At 41.1% G+C, this 20521-nt stretch overlaps 1 protein-coding gene across 1 annotated transcript in view; it reads left to right on the forward strand.

The window, feature by feature from the left end:
• Positions 1 to 712: 712 nt before the first annotated feature.
• Positions 713 to 20521, forward strand: part of TRIM24 (tripartite motif containing 24) — a 64471-nt gene continuing 44662 nt past the window's right edge. The window contains exon 1 of the mRNA XM_054192835.1: positions 713 to 1186. Coding sequence (XP_054048810.1) covers positions 787 to 1186 — 400 coding nt within the window. The 5' untranslated portion in view covers positions 713 to 786. The remainder of the gene's footprint in view (positions 1187 to 20521) is intronic.

Genomic DNA, 20521 nt, shown 5'->3' on the forward strand with positions numbered 1-20521 from the left:
ATTCAGCCAGCTATCGACCAGCACCACCAGGTCCTTTTCTGCCTTCTTTAATTTTACCCATCCCCAATTAGGTTCAGTCGGGTAACGTGCCTGAGCGTGGCGGCATGGATGTGCTCCGCCAAACCGAACGTGGGCCACCGTTTCCAGAGACACCTCTACTTGACGCAGGGGGGAGGAGGACAACCACTCTAACGACCTGTCCATGGGATGAAGGCCTCTCACCCAGCCAGCGGCCAGGCTGCCACACATTCTGCCCAGACGAGGTGGCGGCCATTTAGGCCGGGGCTTAGAGGACCGCGGGCCCCAGCAGGAAAGCCTTCAGGCGGTGTGCGTGGACTGAAGGGGCGCCGGGCCCCGGTGGGTGACGTGAGCCGCCCTGGTACCGCTGAAGGGGAGCGCCCCGCCCACCGCCTGAGGAGGAGGCGGGGATGTGGGCGGGGCTTACCGAAGGGGGCGTGGCCTTTCGGGGCGTGGCTTCCGCCGTCGGGCGGGATGGTTCCTGTGGGGGCGGGCGCAGCGCTCGCCGCACGTAGGCGGTGGCGGCGGCGGCGGGGGGGGGCGTGGCCGTGCGGGCGGGGCGGGTGGCGCGGCGTGGCGAGGGGCGGGGCGCGGGCGGCCGTTGGCCGTGTCGCGCGGCGGGGCAGCCTCGTCCCGGGGCAGGCACACAAACAGCGCGGAGCGGGGGGGCGGCGGCGGTGGCGGTGCGGCCGGGCGGGAAGCGGCGGGGCTCAGCGGGGCCGCCCCGCCTCCCTTCAGCTCTCCGGCGGCGGCGGCCGGCGCAGGACAATGGAAGAGGCGGCGGCGGCGGCAGCAGCAGTGGCGGCGGCGGCGGCGGCGGGGGGGCCCTGCCCGGCGGATCGAACGGGGACGGCGACGGCGCTGAGCGGGGAGAACGAGGCCGAGAGCCGTCAGGGCCCGGCGGAGCGCGGCGGGGAGGCGGCCCCCCTCAACCTGTTGGACACTTGCGGCGTGTGCGGGCAGCCCATCCAGAGCCGGCGGCCCAAGCTGCTGCCCTGCCTCCACTCGGTCTGCCTCCGCTGCCTGCCGCAGCCCGACCGCTACCTGATGCTGCCCCCCGCCATACCCCCCTCCGCCGCCGCCACCGGCACCCCCAAGGAGCCGCAGCCGCCGGCGCCCCCTTCTTCCCCCGTCTCTTCGCCGGCCTCACCCATGCACTGCACACCCGGTAAGTGGCCCTTCTGTCCCCGTCCCTTTCTCTCCTCCAGGTTGGGGGTGCTGCCCCTGCTCCCCCCCCGCCTCACTCCTCGGAGGCCTGTGTGTCGCGATAGACGCGGGAGAGGGCGGGGAGCTGTCGCGACGGGAGCTTGGGAAACGGCGTGGGCGGGGTGCAGGTGCCCGGGCGCGGGGCTGCCGGGGGGCACGGACCCGTCGGGGCGGGCTGAGATCGCTGGTCGCCAGCGCCAAGGCTGGCAGGGGGGCGTGGGTTTTTCGTTGTTTTTTTTTTTTTTGTTTTGGTTTTTTTAATTATTATGGTTTGTTTTTTGTTTTGTTTTGGTTTTTTTTTTTTTTTAAATTTCCCACCTCGGAAGAAGGCACTCATTTACTTTCCCAGGATCTCTCTGTGTGGCTAGAGGAGCGGCGGGAGCCGTCCCCCTCCTCCCCCCGCCGGGCCGGGGGACCCTCCCTCGGTGGGCGCTGGGCGGGGGACTCTTGCCGGGAGTGGTGGTGGGGAAAAAAAACCCACCTTAGTACGGGGTGATAGGGGGGCAGGAAAACGTAGCGACAAAACAAGACTTTTTTTTGAGTAATGTTTCCAGTTTGGAGCTCACCTGGAGGGAGCCCCGCGGGTGTCACCCGTCCCTCCGACCCGGTGCTGGCCCGGGGAGGGTCCGAGCGCCCGGTCGGTAACGAGTTGCGGGGAGGCGGGAACAGTAGTCGGCGTGATAGGCAGCCCGGATGAACCCGGTAATGCATGGATGTACAACTTAAAACTTGTTTAATTGTCGCGCTGAAGGGAGAATGCCGCGAGGAAGTTTTGGTAAACTCATGTACTGACACAGTAGCATGTGTCGGTGCTGTAAGAAGATGCGCAAAACTCCTATAATCTGAAAGTACTTTCCTAATTTTTTTTTCTTCTTAGCCCTCTTCGGTCTAGGGGGTCACTTTATTTTGTTACAGGCAACTTCATTTTAGGAAAAAGGTGCAAACAAGCATCCTGTAGTGGAAATGGGTGAATATCCTGGAGAAACTTGAATAAAAAAGAGGGTGGAGGTCGTGCTTACTGGGATGTGTAGTGGGGGCTCAAGTAAAAACTGCTACATAAAGAAAGAAGTAGTAACTCCAGATTGGCCATTCTTGAGCAAGTATTGGCCATTGTCCTAAATCGGCATTTAGGAAATGTTTACCATCCTGCCAGCAGTTCTGACCAGAAAGATTGCAAGTTGAATATGCAAAATGTTTTCAGCACATTGTAAAGGAACACCCTCTTGAGAGAAAGGAATATTTGGGACAATTGGAGAGACAGCCTTGCTTGAGAATATCTGAGAAAGTCCTGACTGTGTTATTAACAGGATACGTGGAGCCTCTTCATCTGTCTGGATGTCTATTTTGGTGTATTCATCCAGTCTTTAATTTTAGCATGTAATTTATGTAGTAGTCAGACTGCCTAGTCAGAAGTTTCAGAATGGGAAAATCTGTGAGACCCAAAGCCAGTATATTTAAGCTTGGTTGATCCAGGAGATCTTACTGCTCATACATCTACATGTGAAGTTCTGCATGAGGAACAGAAAGAGCACAAACTTTGGTGTATAAGGAGGTATTTCAAGATGAGATACTTGGAAATGAGAAAGAGGGCAGAGATGCAGCTAGCTCAGAGGTTGCAACATAGGCTGAGAGACAACATAATCGTCGTCATGAGAGTTTTGAGGTCATGAATGGCACAGCTCAATTCTCAGATGTTCAAATGTAGCAGAAATTGGTGTCTGTAGTTGAGTAAGAAATGAAATGCATCATAAGAGTGAAAAGACTAGTGCTATTCAAACACCTGCTTGAGAGGACAAATGGTATGAATTGATTATACACTATATATTCCTCCTCGTTCTACAAATTTACAGACATACTATTTTTTGGTGACATTATTTTTACCCTGTCGACTTTTCTTTCAAGTTATTTTCATGCTTCCACGCTACCATTCATATTCCAATATGAAGGAGAAACTTGCATAGATCTTATACTCTCCTTGATGCATTCTTCATGTCTTTTTTTGTCATGATTTTGGCCCAGTTAAAATGACAATGGCTGCATACTAGCTAGCTAAGACCTAACTTGATGGTGTGCATTGGCTGCTTTCTGTCTTCCACCTCATATAAATAACTTATAAACTTAAGTTAAGATTGAAGAAAAAAAAAAAGTCAGTGTCTAAAGCTGATTGTATTGAGGAAAAATGTTATGTTTGAAGGAGTGCTTAAATTCTCAGAAGGAAAGACAAAACAGTGCAAATCCATCACCTCTTCTGGTAATGCGTTGTGCAAAATGTTTATGAGGAGTGACCTCAAGAAATAAACCGAAGAGTATAAGCTTTAGAAAGTTGCAGAGTAAATGCCTCTCATGATGTAAATTACGAGATTACTGTGACTAAACTGCAGAAATGAACAGCAAGGAAGCTATTTGTACTGGAAGGAATGTCCTAGGTAAGGAACACAATAGAATTACAAATTATGAAAAGCTCCTGAAAAGATAAGCAGACAGACTGCTTATGCACGTGTGCTGAGCAGTAAGATGTGGCACAAAAAGAAGGCTGAAGAAAGACTGGTAGAAGGGAGTCTGTCTTGAGCAAAGCAGAGGATGTGATATGAAAAGTGCTTCACTAAGCCAGCCTTGAGATGGAGTGTTGTGCCAATATCGAAATTAGTTGAGAAACAGGTAGCTAAAGAGGAACCAAGTTTCAAGTATAATCTGGATATGCTTTTTGTCTTCAGTAAACTGTTTCCAAGCAGAAACAGTCCATCGTTTTACTAGAGTAACACGTGTCTTCAACTTCCAACATATAGGCAAGTTGACTTGGGAGAATGTTGGCTCTCTTTCTGTAAAGATACTAACAACTAATAAAGGAGTGCTGTGAAAAAAGAATTAATTTCAAACATAAAGATCTAGAGTGAATTAAGAGTTATAGTGTTGCTCACTTGAATATGATGTTCAGCATGGGTAATGGCAAAGACAAGTGTCTAGACATGTGAAGGAGTTTCCTGTGGTGCATGTTAATCATTCCTTCTGCAAAGGTGGACTAGTGGCGAGGCCATTTGGCATAGATATACTCTGTACTGCCACATGCATTCTGTTTTGAAATAAAAATTCTATAGAAAAGAAAACTTGAGAGTTTCTGATCTCTGTGCAACACCTTAAACTTCAGCTCTGTACAGTCAGCTCTGTGTCAGACTTCAATGGCCTTAGCGCTGGAGAACTCACTGCTTGTTTTCTGAATGTCCAATGGTAACTTATTTAATGTAGATGATATTTTTGTTGTTGCATTGGTAAAAAATGGGTTGCCAGGCACAGAACATTACAAACTGTGCTGAACGCTGCAACAGTGGGTCTGTAAATGTGATACCAGCTTGTGAGCAAGTGTCTACAGACTCTGCTGCTAACTGTCTTGGCTAACTTTTTTGGTTTTTTTCTTTTTGTTTCTCAAATGAACATTCTTTACTATTTGATTGTGCGAGTTATAACTGGTGCGTACAAGAAGGCTGTTATTAGAAATTTGCCATTTGCCCAAATTTTGTGCTGGGTGGTGCTTCAGTGACTAGTTGAGCAGTAGCCTATGCTTAATTAAAACGACAGCATTCATAATGTGGGGAGCATCTGAACATTGTAGTACTCCTGTGGAATTTTTGAATGTGAAAGAGGTACATGAAAACTGCAAAGTTAAAGATTGAGATTCTTTTCCTTTTCAAAACTATTTAAGTAGCAAACATCCTCGTTTGTTCTTTGTCGTCAATCTGTACGCGAAATAGATTGGGAACTGGTGTGGAGAAAAACTTGTGAATGGAAATGCGTAGCAAAGTTTTATGGAGGTATCATGATTAAATCCTAGTAGCGTCAATAACAAAAATAGTACAGGGAATTTTTTTCTATGTTTTATCCATAGACAAACCTACTAGCAAACAAATATGTATGAAGCTGTTAAAAGCATGTAATGTTTGGACACTCCCAGGATATAAATTCTTGGGGAGTGTCCAGACTAACAACTCAAATATGTTCGATACTTGCTGTTAATTAAGGAATAAATACATCAGAGTCACTAAACAAGGATTTCAGTGATGTTCATGTTTCATATTTCAGCTTATTAATGCCCAGAAATACTCGTTTACCCATACAACTTGGAGATCTATAAGGCATGGAATGAATACCTAACCCTTGATACCACCTCACATATGTGAATGGCATCTGCTGTTTCGTTCTATCCCACCGTCAGTCCTTATCCAGATAGCTTTAAACTTTCAGACTCTCATCTGATCTTGATATCCGGACTTTCTGATGTCATCACTTCATTTGACCTTGAAAATACAGCTTTTGAAATGAACTTACATTTTATTATTTCTCTGTATGTAACATGTTCCTTCTCTCTTTCAGTTTGATAATGATTAGGATCCTTATAGTTAGTTTGATTGATATAATAGCTTCATTTGAGCTTTCTTATGGAGAATATCGATTTTTCTTCCAGGTCTTGGTAGTCTAAGAAGACGTCATCTGCCAGCTACATATGGTTATTTCCATTTCAGCTTTTATATTGCCACTTGTTTAAAGTGAACTCTCTCCACCTTTGCCATTACAAAGAGTCCATATTTTATTTGTGTGGGTATACACTCACACTTGAAAATATATGGTTGTATCTGTGCATCCTTTCACAAGTCTTATTTCTGCTGTGGTGCCATCAAGAACTGAATTGTTTAATCTGTAACAAATTTAAGGAGGTTTCGGACTGCTGATATTTGAAAAGAATATATGTTATAGGAACACGTATAGGAAGGATATGCCTAGTTTTCATACTATTATTGGTTTGTGCTTACTTTGAATTGAAAACTCCTGGAGCTCCAGAGATTACATACATGAAAACCATTTAGCATTGTTACAAGTGAAATATAGTATTATTGTTTTGATAGCCTGTAACGGGTAAACCTCTTGCCTAAAAAGTCATGTAACTAGTAAAAGCTTAAAATAATAATCAGTGTAACTAGTAAAAACTTAAAATAATAATCAGTAAGCTATCCAGAGAAGGTTCTTATTTTTCTAATAACAATGGCCTTTTAGAAAAAGGTATGCTCTCAAGATATAGATGATGGGATGTGATACTCATTGTTCAAGTGTAACTTGAAGTAGAGGATATATTTGCCAAAAATTCCCACCTTCTTTTCTACCAGGAATTCCACAAAAATCCGTAGACAATACCTTTGCAGCCTGTATTAAAGTGGACAGCTACATGATGCTGAAAGAAGCTTTAATCATGCTTGCTCTGATATATGATTAATGTAAGCATATAATGTATGCTTATTATCTTATGTATGTCTACACAATAGTAGTTTTGAGGGTAGGTTAGAAGCATTTGCATTCTTGCGTCTTTCAACAATAGAAAGTGGGAAATTGAAAAGCTGAAGCTGTCAGAAACATCAGATGAGTGTTAAAACAACTGCAGTGATGTAGCCAGGTTCATTTGAATTATGTATTTGACTTATTACAGGCTTTTAAAAGTTAGGCTGTAGAAGTTATAGCTGAACTGTTGTGTGAAACTTTTTTAAGTGAAGATTTAAATCCTTAGCGGCCAACCTAGCTCTGTTCCAATACAAAATCAGCTTATAATGTCTCTGGTAAGCAATTAGTACTTTTAATAATGGAAAGAAATCCTAGATCGTAAGGGAACAGGAGAGGAAATATATATAGTAATGTATTAAAAAAATCTCAGATGTGTATCTCGTTGAAAGTATATTGGGTTGTTTGAATGCATATGAGAGAGAGCTCTTAAGAAAATGACTTGTCTGAAGAGCAAGGGAAAATAAAGGTGCACATGTTCATTAAGGGACAATTCAAGGAAGGAATGTGCTCTTTGTGGGCTAGCTAGGTCATGGGAGAAATGTACTGAAGAGCTAGTAGCCACGCAGCAGGCTTTTAGCTTGGCTTGCTGACTTACATGAGTACTACAAAGTGGCCATGTTCACTCAACTTGAGTCAGTTTGTTAACTTTAAGAAAGGAATTTTGTTGAAACTCTTGATTCGGAATGCACTGTTGCTAAGGAAGCTGGTCTTTTTGTATAGGAAAAGCTTTATGCCAGGGTTGTGTGAGTTTGTGTTAAGATGCTGTAGGTGGAATTTCCATATTATTTAGTGGAATTTCCCAGTAACAGTGAACTTGTGAAACTGGTATTTTGCCCATTATATCTAATCTGAAAACAAGACAGGGGAAAACCAAAGAGAATTTAAAGAGGATTTTAATGTGACTGTATTTCAGTATGAATAACTGTTTATGAAAAATCTTTTATTTCTGAAATTGAAAATTTAGACTTTTACAAGATTTTTACAATAAGATGAAATACAGTAGTTACCACACGTTTCCTAACAACAACGTGCTGGTCAGGCAGGGTTCTTCAGGTGAATATGGCCCTGTAGCTTGCATTGTGGACCTGTGCAGATGACCTGGCTGAACTGTTGTCCTGGTTTGAAATAGAACAAGACCGGTTTTCCTTTTCAGTAATTTTACTTGTCAGTTATGTCTCTTCTAACTAACTGCACTCTCTGAAACTAATGGCATATTTTTCAGTGTCTGCTTCTAGCTGATGAGGTCTGATGTTTATAGTTAATGACAAGGAATGGTATGCAGAGAGGCTCTTGCTTACATGTACTGCTGTAACAACCAACTTTCTTATGTACCAAGTTGAAGGGTTGGAAGCGGAAGAGTGTAGAGGGGTTGCGCCTGTGGGGAGAAGCAGACAGGACAGGTGACCCAAAACTGGCCAACAGGGTATTCCATCCCATATGCATCATGCTCAGTATAAAAGCTGAGGGATCAAAGGGGTCACCCTCCCTTCTTTGATTGCCAGTGTCCAAGGAGGACTCTGTCTGTTCCTCTGCCTTTGATCCCGATCTGTGTGTTCCTGAATCTAGTTCTTGAATCCCATTCCAGTCTGGTGCTGAGTCCAGTCCCGGTGCTGGCTGGTGACGCGATAGTCATCCTGGGAGCTTGATATTGGTTTTGTATGTATTTGTATAGATTTCATTATTTTTTTATTAAAATTATTATCTTTTCCTTCTATTTTTAATATTTCATTAAAGCTGGCTTATTATTTTTTTCTTTCCCCGCACCCTGTAAGTCTCTCTCCCTTATTCTCTCTTTATTCCTTCTGGGAAGGAAGAGGGGCTAATAGAGAGCATCTGTCATTTGTTTAGTGGCCAGGCCAGCTTAAACCTCAGCAACTGTGGATAGTAGCAAAACCTCCTACTGGACTTACTAGCTCCTATTTAACTTCTATCTGCTGTAATAGTTTAATGATGCATTTGGCTAATTTAAAGGTTACAGAAAAATTGTTTTTATAGAAAAATTCCAGTGAAAAATTTACCTCAACAGCTAGGTAGCCATGGAGTCAATTATTTACTCTTTAAACTGTATACTTGCAGCTCAAACATGCCTTGAAGAAGTCAGTGTCATAGTTGAACTGACTGAATATCTACTTTTTTTTTTTTCTAGTGGCCAGAGAGAATGTAGAAAAACATAAATGTTTACCATCAAAGAAAGCATGAAACAGTTATGTGAAGTTAACTAAGAAAATTACACCATTCTTAACAAGAAACAGTCTTGTAAAGTCAAGTATGAAACCAAAGCTTGAGCAAAAGAATGTTCCTAATTACTTGATACTGTCTTTCCAGTGCTTCAAGTAAATGCTTATTTGAAGCTTTTATGTGGGAGACAATTGTGTCTTACCTTGCATGCATTACTAACTTGTGATAGAGGACTAATGTTAAACAAGCTTTCTAGTTATTTTTGAAGTTTATCAGTGGACTATGGAAAAAAGGGAGACAGTAGGCAAGGCTCAGCCATTTGAACTGCAGTCATGGGTTTTGAGGGCCCTTGTTTCTAAAGTGGATTTGGTTCACAGGCACATCCTCATTTCAAAAAAAGAAATCTGCAAATCCAGTGCTGAACCCTCCATAAGTGGGAGTACATGGACAGGAGAACTGAGCCGTTTGCTTTTTGACTGTAGAAAGATTCCTGCTTCTGATTAATAAGTTAGTTGCCACAGGCAGCTTTTTTTAAAGTGGTGAGTTCCCCTTTCAACTGTAGTCCCTCAAGTGAATATAGTGCAATTTGAATAAAACAAGACTGGAGCTGAAATACCCTTTGAACTAAAATGATTACCGAATTTGAAAAGTGACTATGTTTTCCCAGTGAGCTGACGTATCTGTCTGTACTTTACATAGTAAAAAAGAAACAGTGCTATTTTTACGTAAATGTTGACTTGGAAAAACCCCTTGTATCTTCTGAGTTCAGAAAGCATGTAATAAATTTAAAAGTTCACTTAATCCTCTTCATTCGTTTCTAGGCATCTGCTGTAGAGTCACAATACGGTTAAGGATGTGTGGAGTTGAAGTTTGTTGAAGTAATGCTGTAAACCAGCTTAAAAGAAGTTCATGTTACGCTTAGGCCGCCGCTGAACTTGCTGGGTCAGGATACTTGTAACAGGGATGATGCTGGTTAGGGGAGGGAAGGAACGCTGGCAGCTGTGCAGGGCATGAGTAGGTGGGAAAAGAGAGAGGTAGAGAGCTGCAGGGCTCTGCTGGGGCTGGAGAAGACATTTTGAACTGGGAGCAAGGTTCTAATTTTAAATGTACAGTGCCTTGATAAAACAGCCTGGCAACAGCAGACCTCTTAATAGAAACGAGCAGTATGCAAGATCGGCTTGAACAGCAAAAGTGTGAGTTGAATGTGTACAAACATACTTCTTTCTTCAACCTGGACTACGCTTTAAAATGAGTAAACTACTTGCTAAAGTAATGTAGGAGTGTAAATTGCCTGCCCTCCTAGTCAGTTGGTTTAAAAAGAAGTGGGAGCAGCTTAGAATCATCTTTGCCTTTTGGAAAAGTTCCGTGGCTTGAAACTATTGTTTCAATAGTTTTCAAGTAAAAACTGAAATTCATAGCATTCCCTAGCCCCAAAGTGATTAGGGTGGTGGGCAACTGATCAGTTAGAAGCTGAGACAGTCTAATTAGCAGACAAGCTTTGTTGAATGAATATAGAGCCGTGTAATGATATGTAGTGTCCAATAGGACTTCAGTAATGGCTAAAACTTCCTGGGAATGTTGAAATCTTGGAGGTAGCGTATGTCAGAATTAGATTTAGCTCTTTTGAGCATTTACAGCTTCCCAGTTCCCATAGTACCTTTGCTTGCCTTAGCAGTTGGTTTTCAGCCTTTAATAGTTCTTTTCCTTACTTGCTTTCGTCTTGTTTGGGGGTCTTTCATCGCGCATTAGCAGCTATTGTTCTCAGTTGTTTCAGCCTATGAATTGTTGTGCTTACAACTAGGGACTACTTGGCCTTCAATAGTTCTGTTTTCTCTTCCCATTGCTGATAGCTGAGTGGGGACTATGAGGCTATAACCTGCTGACTAGCAAATCTTTTTTTGAAACCCTGAAAATAATTTAGAATGCTGTGATCATTTAGTTTAATCAAATGCTAAAGGAACTTGATCTCCTTTGAGAAGCTCTACTTAACTTTTCCTCAGTCCCTTCTCTATGCAAGAAACTCAAATGTGGATTCAGAGCTCATGCCTCAAGCTTTGCTTCAGTATTATCTCAAAATATAGATGCATAGTTGTAGTTTGCCTCCCACCGTGTACCTGAATGTGAGTCCAGAGATGCTAGCAGCCCTTTCTTCAAATATTACACTCAAAGCTGTAAAATAGAATGGTTATTCCCTGCTTCATAGCAAAGACTATGAAGTCCAGTGTTGTGAAAGAGTGTTCAAAAGAGCCTGGGATGGGATGGAATGTATGGGAGGGCCTGTGGTCTTCCCACATCTTTTTAGCAGTGGAGATGAAACAAAAAAAACCTCCTAGCAATAGGGTCTTATTTTGTATCATAAGAACGACCTGCCAGAATTGCTCTTACCACTCGATAAATAAGTATTTGTTGTATTAGGTGTTGTGACTGGCACCATCAGTAAAATTGTGTGTATCGTGATGGATTGAGCAGGTTCAACTGCAGATCGGGAGACAGTCCTTTGTTGCCTTTTTCTTCTTAGAAATGGCCTTATAATTGGGACCAGATACAACTTAGAAGCAAAGCCACAGCTTATGGTAGCTCATATGTCTTCTAGATTATTACCATTGCTGTTTAAATTGAACAAGGCCAAAGATCTTTTCTCAAAATAATCATTCTAGAAGCTCTTTTGGCAAAATGAAGAACACTTTATACGTAGGCATCCCAAATGGATTGAACTGAAAGTCCTCTTCCCTCCTTTCTACTCTTTGTGCAAGAGCTGAATGTAGTCTGGACTCTTTGAGAACCTAAATGCTAATCTTGCATGCTTTCAAAGTCCATTTAGTAACAGTATTATTGTATTGTGTTCCAATCTGATTGTATTTATTGTGTGGGTTTTTTTCTTTTTCCCGGCTTCCAGTTCCATTGGCATGAGGTCAGATTTAATAAGGTTTTCTTTGGCTGCCTTTTGACTGATTTAAATTATTGAGAATATAGTATAGGCGCTATGAGCTGCGGGATGTCTGACTTCAAACCTTTGCCAGAATAGCTGTTTTTCTGCCTTAAAGTTGTGGTAGCTTCTTTTTTCTCTTTCATTTGCCATTATGCCAGCCAAGTAGGTTAAGAACCACAATGCCATGTTTGAACCCTTGTGAATATTCCTTAAAAAATATAGTAGGAATAGAAGTATAATTCTAGTTCGTTCCCAAACTGGTATTGGAGGCCAAGTGTAATGTTTCCTGGACTTTATTATCTAAACTAATGTATAATCAGTCCTTTCAGGCAGCATGACACGAGAAGGTGGAAATAGATCAAATGAATCTAAAGGACAGGTAAATGGCATTTATGAAGACCGGTTTTGGTAGAAGATTGATTTCCCTAAGCTTCAATTTTAGTACAGAGAGTGTCATGCTGGGAAAGGTGCCTTTGAAGGAGCTCTTCTCTGGTTTTGGGAGAATGGGGGAAACCACAGGAAGACTAGATTTCTTCAGCGGGTGTGGATGTTTACATCAGCCAACAAAGTTGGTTTGTGGTTCAGTTATTTACTGCAGATACAACATGAGAGAATATCAGGAAATATGCAGTGGGAACACAAGTAGTATCACTGCTGCCTCTGTAACGTGCTGTTTTCTGAGAGCTGTAGGGCAGCTCTCTGAAATCGTTGTTCTGTTATCAATCAGCACAGGAATACGGTTTATTAGTTACATTGAGTAATTTTCATATTAATGCATTGTCAGAATAGAAGGAACAATGCTGCTACTTAATTAATGCTGGTTCTTGGAGGCTGTATAATCTGTGTGGATCTCACAATGCATATATATTTCTCCAGCTTTGTGGTCTTAGAGTTATGTGAGAGCTGGAACAAGCTGGTCACCTTGCTTTTTGAACCCTTACAGCAGTGGTGTGGGATGCTGGGCATTTACCATAGAGGAATATAAAGTGAGTTGGCTGTTTATTCATGTACATTTATGCGCAGAAGTGCAGTGCTTGTAACTTGCAGGTAGCTTGAGGGATAGTCTACTCTCTAGTTACTGGTTTTAGGATATTGGGGGGACTTTTGCTATTGAACTGGATACCCAACAGTGGATAGGAATACTGGTATAGTTACTGGAAAGAAGTGGATGTTTTAAAGGTTTGATTCATCTGACCAAGTGTAAACATCTGATTTTAGGATGAGAGGACTCAAGACTTAACTGTATTACCTAGGTCTGCATTGACTGTGAAGGGAGCTTCATGTGAATCAACACTTAGATGAATCCCAGTTATTAAAATTTGGCAACGCTGTAAAGAAACTTTATCCATCTTTCAAGTGCAACATTTAACTTTATGGAGTCACTTTGGCATAGTAAATCAGTGTTATTTCTGTGCTGACATTAAGAGTTGCTTTTTTCATAAATGCAAAAATTCTGCATGTGGCAAGCTTTAGTATTAAACAGCCTTTGAATATAACAGTAGTTATATTCAGTAGTCAGAATAGACTGGATTTGGGAATCTTGGGTTGTTTTGCTCAAATAAATTAACTGGTTTGAATCTTTACTTTTTTTTATTGCAATAATAATGTCTTGCAGAGCACTCGGACCTATCTGATGGAAACTGCAGGAAATAAGAAGTATCTTTATTTTTTTTTTGTCTTATTGACTACATTTATCAGAGTGTGAATTTTCATCAAATACTGTTTGTGCCTTTCATTGTTTCTGCACCTGTCAACAGCCAAGCTTTAAAAAAATATATATCTAGGAATCCTTAAAATATTGCCAGGTTAATAATGAAAGTGTTTGTTATATAACAGACTTAATTGCAGCACAGATGAAAAGTGTACAATTATAAATAATCAGAAATCATTCAGAAATACATATTAAATTCCTCTTTCTCATTATTGGGGATATAAGTCCTGGGCATTGTAATTCTGCAGTAAATGTGCTATTATCATATTGTAATTGAAGAATATATTGAAGAGATACTAATTAACAAAAAAATCAATTTTTAATACCAGCCCGCCCTTTCTTTTTCTTCTCTCTACCCTCTCACCAAACAAAATAACCTAAACAAAGGCAGAACTTATTATTCTTATTTAGCATATTATTCCTATGTACTGTTGAACATCCATTCTCTGCGTATACAATTTATGGATAAAGTTGATGGAGTCTTCCCTTATATTTGTTACCTCACTGTAATCTATATTTTGAGGTAGTTTGAAGGAAACATAACAGAGGTATTGATGACTTTTGAATTCTGTCTGTCCTTGAGGAGAATTTCAAAACAGATATTTATATAGCAGAATACAGATGGATGCAGCAAACGCTGCAGTTAATAAGTTGATGGCTCTCAGTATTGACACTGAAGTGATTTTAACCAAGTCTTCCTTTGGAGCTACGGGCTGCAGTTTGGGTTCTATGTAAGAGATCTTCTGTGTGCCTCTCGGTTGTATTTTGCACCAGGAATTTGAAATCACAGTAGCAAAGATAAGTGGAAAAGAGTAGATAAGCAAGTTGAGATTCAGCTGTCTGAACTGGAATATCTTCTGCCACTTCTGAATTTCTGGGATACCTGAGATATTCAAAAAAGGGCTGGCAGATGTACTGCACAATCCGCAGGAGACCTATTTTGTTCTGGAATAGTAGTTGGAAGCCAGGCAGGATATCCTTCTCAAATTAGGTATGTCTGTTTAGGCACCTGAATTGCTCCCCTGAGGCTAGTGGCTTGAAAAATGAGGGCCGAGAGACTAGTTTCCCTGGTCCTGATAGGTAGTTTCCAGTTATTGAGCGGTGATCATACTGGGAATGGGAGAAGACTTGTGGAAGAACAGATTGTAAGGGTGCAATCTGAGCACTTGAAGGAAAGGGGGTGTAACATGAGCTAGCCAAAGGCCTTGAATTGCATTAGCAATGTTTTGGATGACGTTTCTCCTGAAATACTCCGACTAAAGCCTGTTACCTACCATTGTTCCCACTACTGCTTCCAACTTGATTCCCTCAATGTGGTTCATATTCTTAGAAGTTATTTTTTGAGGTGTGGTTTGTTTGTTTTTTTTTTTTTACCTTCATATCTGCTCAGCATTGATGGGAACATGATGGTATCTGGGGCTAAACGGAGGAAGTGGGTGAAACAGTGAAGAGTGTCACATGTTGGAGTATAGTTTTCATCTCTTCAGCAAAGGGTTAACCTTCAATGTCTTCCAGAAGGGCTTGTTTCTTTGGCTTGTGACTGGCTCCAACTACCCAAACGGTAATCAGCTTACCTACTTTTATAAATATAATTTCTGGTAATAGATGCATTGTACCGCAACTGCTGAACTGTTAGCTGATAGATGAGAACTCTAAAAGATGAAAACCAGATTACAAAATTTCTTGCTACAAAGAAATGACTAATTGCTGTGTCGTGCTCACAATTCTAAGGTGGGATTCCATCTCCGTACCAGAGGTTCTGGCAACAGAAATTTTTTACCCCAGTGCGATCTTTTTTAAATAGTAATAACATGCTAACATGTTGCTATTCAGGGAGAAAGGTATTAATTTCGTTGTTCCCGAAGCATATGGATACGATGGACTTGAGCACTGTTGACAGAAACCTAGAGTGTCTGCAAAATGGTATTCTAGTACAATGTATGAATCTAGACAGCATTAAACCCACTTTCAAAATGTTAGCAACTTGAAAAATTAAATACTAGGCTGCTCAGAGAAAACGATGCAAGAATGTCACTGAATCTTAAAAATCCTTGCGTCTTGTATGCTTGAATTCATTACATATAAGTTGGAAATACTTGACAATTTCAGGACTTGAAAGAATATATTTTAATTTCGATGAAAGAAATGCTCATCACAGTCAGGAGTGACAATTGGCATAACTGTTGGCAGCTTTTGCATCGTCATTTAGGCGTGTTCATTGCAAGGCCGTGAGGTTTTTTTATTCATCATCTTGTACTTAAATATTGTCTATCCCACAATAGCACTATTCCCCTTTGTTACCATTATGACACTTCTTACAATCGTGCTGTCAAAGGAAATACATTGGACAGCCTTGGATGGGAACATAAACTCTCCCTTCAGAATTTCTTAAGGTATTCAGAAGTGGCTGGAGCCCTTGCAAAATTTACAATTTATGAAGTCTAATATGCGATATTTGAAATGTTTGAAGATTGGACACGTATAGCAAAAACAATGAACCATTTCACAGAGCAGCTGAAATATTTTAATTCAGCTCTGCAGTGCTTTCCAAGAAAGTCAATGCACTGCAGCATAAAAACTGGCCTGAAACACTCTTCCAGAGGGGGGGATTACAGCTAGGAGTCTTTGTTTGGTTTTCATCTATTTCCATTTTAAAGGGTGGTAAAGAAAGTGTTCAGATTTTAATAAATTTATCAGCTAGATTCGTGGTTGCTTTGAATGTTTGTATTTTGGCAGTAGATGCCAGCTTCCCCTTGAGATGTGCTTGCGTGTTGGTTTAACCTATCGCCCCTCCACGAGCAGCAGCAGGCTGTCAGAACTAGATAGGAGCAGCTTTTTCTGGAACAAACTGGTTTGAAGAAGTTGCCAATTCTGCAGCATCAGTATTGGCTTAATGAGAAACAAGAGGAAAGCAGTAATTATTTTTAAAATTGATTCAGCCGTTAGCGCACATGATATCATCTCTCGAATTAAGTTTTCTAAGTGTTTGTTTTTAACAGAAAAACATGACCTGTGTAAATATAACCAGTTTACCCTCAACCCCATGCATTTTAATGAAAAACCTTGCAAATATTAATGGTCTCTATATACACAGTGAGAGGAGAAAAGATTCTGTAGGTCACAACTGAAATGCCCTAATTGTCTGTGCAGTTATGCTAAAGATCTTATAACTGGCACTGTCTTCAGTCTCTAACATACCTTCTATTAATGTTAACTAGCCTGTCTATTTTTGAAAATATTTAACTGTATGTGTGACTTGCTGTTAGTATGTTCTGTTCTGAAATCAGTACGGTTAAGATTTCAAACAAGACTCCCGTAAAACTGAGGAAAATTGCCTTACATAAGCCTAATTAATTTATTCTGTATTGACCATGTCATTTTAGGGAAAATTAGTTGTCAGTTGCTTCTGAGCACTCTAATAGGGAGAGCTCCCGTTCACAAAACTAGTATTTCTTTGAAGAAAGGGAAACCTTATGCCCTCCTTTTTTTGGTAAAACACTTTGCATCCACAAACAAAAAGACACTTTTGGATTCACAAATGATTATCCAGTGGCTTTATTAAATTGGCTCTGCAACCTGTTCGCTACAGTGAAGACGCAAATGAGCCGAAACTGGGGCAGACCAGAGCAGTCTCCTCCTATTGTTTCAGGATGCTTCAGTAGCCTGGAATGTACTCCCAGGAAATTGAGAACTGAGTTGGAAATAATACAGTATATGCCGTAAATCCATTCTGCTGAATGGCTTGAGATTGCTGTGGATGCAGCATGTAATTTGTGAAGAAGAGTAAAAACGTGCCGTATTTTCCCCTACATGTCTAAAATGCAGGACAGCGTTCCTTGAAGAGAGGCAAATAAATTGTTAGCCTGTAGCCAGTGAGAACTGTTACGGTGGAAACTAATTCTTCTCTCCTGGCACAAGCCCATTTAATTCACATCGTATTCCCTAATCCAGCTTGTTTCATGGCACATAAATTTTTGTGTTGGCGTGGGATAGAAATGAATGAGCAGGGGAGCCAGCATTATTACTTTTGTTAGGAATGAGGTGTCCAGGCCTGGTTCAAGCAAAGTCTGAATGTAAGGTCCTACAGCTGCTTGATTTTCATGTGAATGGATGCTGCTGCTGTTAAAAAGGGTGGAGGTCTTCCCCTCTACTCCTCCTACTCAAAGCCACATGCTCTTGGTCCAGCTCACTATAGAGCTGCATGAACAACTATCCTGGCATAAAGGCGTAGATAAAATGTGGGATCTTATCACTTACCATCCTCATGATAATCACGATGGTGATTATGGAACTCCTCCCAAGTTAAGTAATATGTTTTCACCTGCCCACTGGAGCACTCTGGAAATGCTTGCTCCATTTTTAAAAAAAAAAAAAAAAAAAAAAAAAAAAAAATTAAAAATCTTACAGGATTATTTGACAAAAATAAACCCTGACACTTGAAAACTTCATTCTTCTGAGCAAGAACAAACAGGTAAGTATGCTTTTAAAACCTCACTTCCTGCAGTGCTTTGATGTTAGACACTAACAGTTACAAATCTACAGGCTGTAAATACCTGCCTCCTCTCAAAGTGGACTGCTTACCTAAACTTAGGCTCTCCCTCAGCTTGCGTCGCTGTGCAGAGGCAGGAGGAGAAGCAGTTTCGAGCCCCTCGGAACTAGCCTTCTTGATAGACAATGGATTTCTTTGTTTTATACCTTTGAATGAAGATACTTATGTAATAATCGGTTGTTAAAAGAGAACAAGCTATGCAATTCTTGTTAGGATTCTTAAAATTGAAACTTTAAACCCATGTAAAATGGGACTGTTCTTGGCGAAAGGCATACTAATGCATGTTATCTTATCCCTTGCAGTGTTCCCCTTTTGAAGATTCAGTAACTGCTAAGGCTACGGAGGAGCCTCCCCTCTTTCTAACAATACATGGGGTTTTTTTTGTGCTCACTACTTCTCAGAGGTTTTTTTTCTTTTTTTGTTTGTATCCACTAAACCTTGCAGTGCTTCAGGCCCAAACACACGGAAATTTTCAGTTATTTTACAGATGAATCCTGTGGGTTTTTCTCGGTTCTCTTCCCCCCCCCCTGCATTTGCCCCATTGTAATGGGCACCACAGCGCTGGAAGCAGTAGGTCGCATTTGGTGCGAATAATATGGGTGACGGTTAGAACCGGAAAACAGGTTTCTTGTTACCACTAGAGGAAAACAAGGCTCAGTAGGAGTGAATATTCTAAATTTGAAGGGAGGATGGCAAATCAGCTGACAGCTGACTGAAGCTTGACAAAAGGTTGAGAGGGAAACATAGGGTTTGAAGCAAACAGGCAATCAGAGAAGGAGTAGTCCAGTCAAAAATGGAACAACTGGCTGAAGGTCCCTGTTTGACTACTCCTGTAGCTGCTCTGGTGTGCTGGAGTCACTGCTGGATCCTCTTTGGCGTTTGTTTCCTTTAAACTGCAGGATATAGGTGATGGTAGGTGATGCTACTTCAGGCAATTTTAGGAAAATGTGAGGTCATCCTTTGACCAGTTCCCCACCCCCCACACTCTAAGGAGGAATAGGAAAAGTAGCTTGACTGCAGCTTGTTTCCTTTTACAAGTAATACTAGATCTGGTTTTCTTAGCTATTCCCTGTGTCTCTAGAGTTTAGTGCAACATCAGGCATTCTGAAAGGAAATGGCATTAAATATACCAAGTGTCAACTCTTTATTTCTGGCAATTTGCTATTGTAGCAAGTCTTCTTTTCCGAGGATCTTCAGGAAGGAAAATTACTTTGTTCACTAAAAAATAACTTGGTCTTGGAAGCCTCCTAACTATATTGTTTAATTCACACACAAATATCTCAAAGCTCTTGGGTCAAGTTGATTTGGTCAAGAATTAGGTGAGTGTCAGAACATTCATGTGGAATTAGAGGTCCTCCTTACCCCCAGTTTAATCAGGATAAACCAGTAGAGCCTCACCATCCAGGAACGTGCTTAACCTGAACAGCCAAAATGCTAACCTGAATCTGATGCTGTTTCTGATGCTGCTGCATTGTAATTGCTCTGACACTGTTTATTCAAAGATACTGGGTGTTTTGTCTTCTGTGAAAAATACTAGGTTTGAGCTGTCTTGGTAATGTTCTTGAACATATAGTTGGTATAGCAAATGTCAATTGCAGAAATAATTTTTGGAATGAGTGAAATTTCATTGTATTATCTCCCAATGTGTGGGTTAATAATGTTCCGTGCGGCAGCTTTCCAGATTTTTCTTCTCTTTTGCCCTCGTTCCTTTTATCAAAACTGTGGGTATCTGGGCGGGGAAGGGGAATGAATAGCAAAATAGTTTAGGGATTTCCCCTCACCTCCCCTTTTAAAGCAATAATATATTTCTTGTTTTGATGACATAGTATGCTTCTCCTGTAGCTTCATTAGAAGATGAATTATTTTCCTTGCCAATTTATATAAGGAGATCAACTAAATGGCTTTTAATATCTTGCTACTCAGAATTTGAATCTTCTTGGACAGACCATAGTATGATAGCTAGGGTTGCCAGCCATGAAAGCACTGGAGTAAATTGCAGCACAATTCAGGAAGCAGGTGTCTTGAAACAAGAGGAAGGAAGTGTTGGCAATAAGATTAAGCATGGGTAGAAAGCTATTTCATGATTGCTTCCAAACTTTAACGGTTAAAAAAAGAAAAAAAAGAAAAGAAAAAAAAGTTTGATTCATTGTGGCACTAGGAAAGCGTCTTGTAGAGGGATTCGATGGAGGAAATGTTAATTAATTCAGAGGTTAATTTAGGAATTGCATTCTATGCATGCTTAAGGAATGGTTTAAAATGTAATTAAATGTTTATGAGGAAAAAAGGTGTAGCAATGAACATTACAAGCAAATACATACATGGAATGTCGTAAGAAAATGCTGGGGCTATATTAACTTGTCTTTCTATTGCATTCCTTCTTCTTGCATATTATTGCAACTCTTTGATAAAACACAATCAGAAATGTCTTTGGGAAAATATCGTTGTCCTTTTGCTTGTTCCAAAAAAGTTAGTTAATTGCTTGCTACAGCACCTGTTGGCTTGCTAACAAAAAGCTTGTACGTGTGCTCCTATGTTTGCTTCAGCCATCTGTCTTAACACTGTTTGTCAGTTATGACTTTACCCAATCCGACTCTCTACGCACCAAAAG

Source organism: Rissa tridactyla, chromosome 1 (assembly GCF_028500815.1).
Source record: "Rissa tridactyla isolate bRisTri1 chromosome 1, bRisTri1.patW.cur.20221130, whole genome shotgun sequence".
Classification (NCBI taxonomy): domain Eukaryota; kingdom Metazoa; phylum Chordata; class Aves; order Charadriiformes; family Laridae; genus Rissa; species Rissa tridactyla.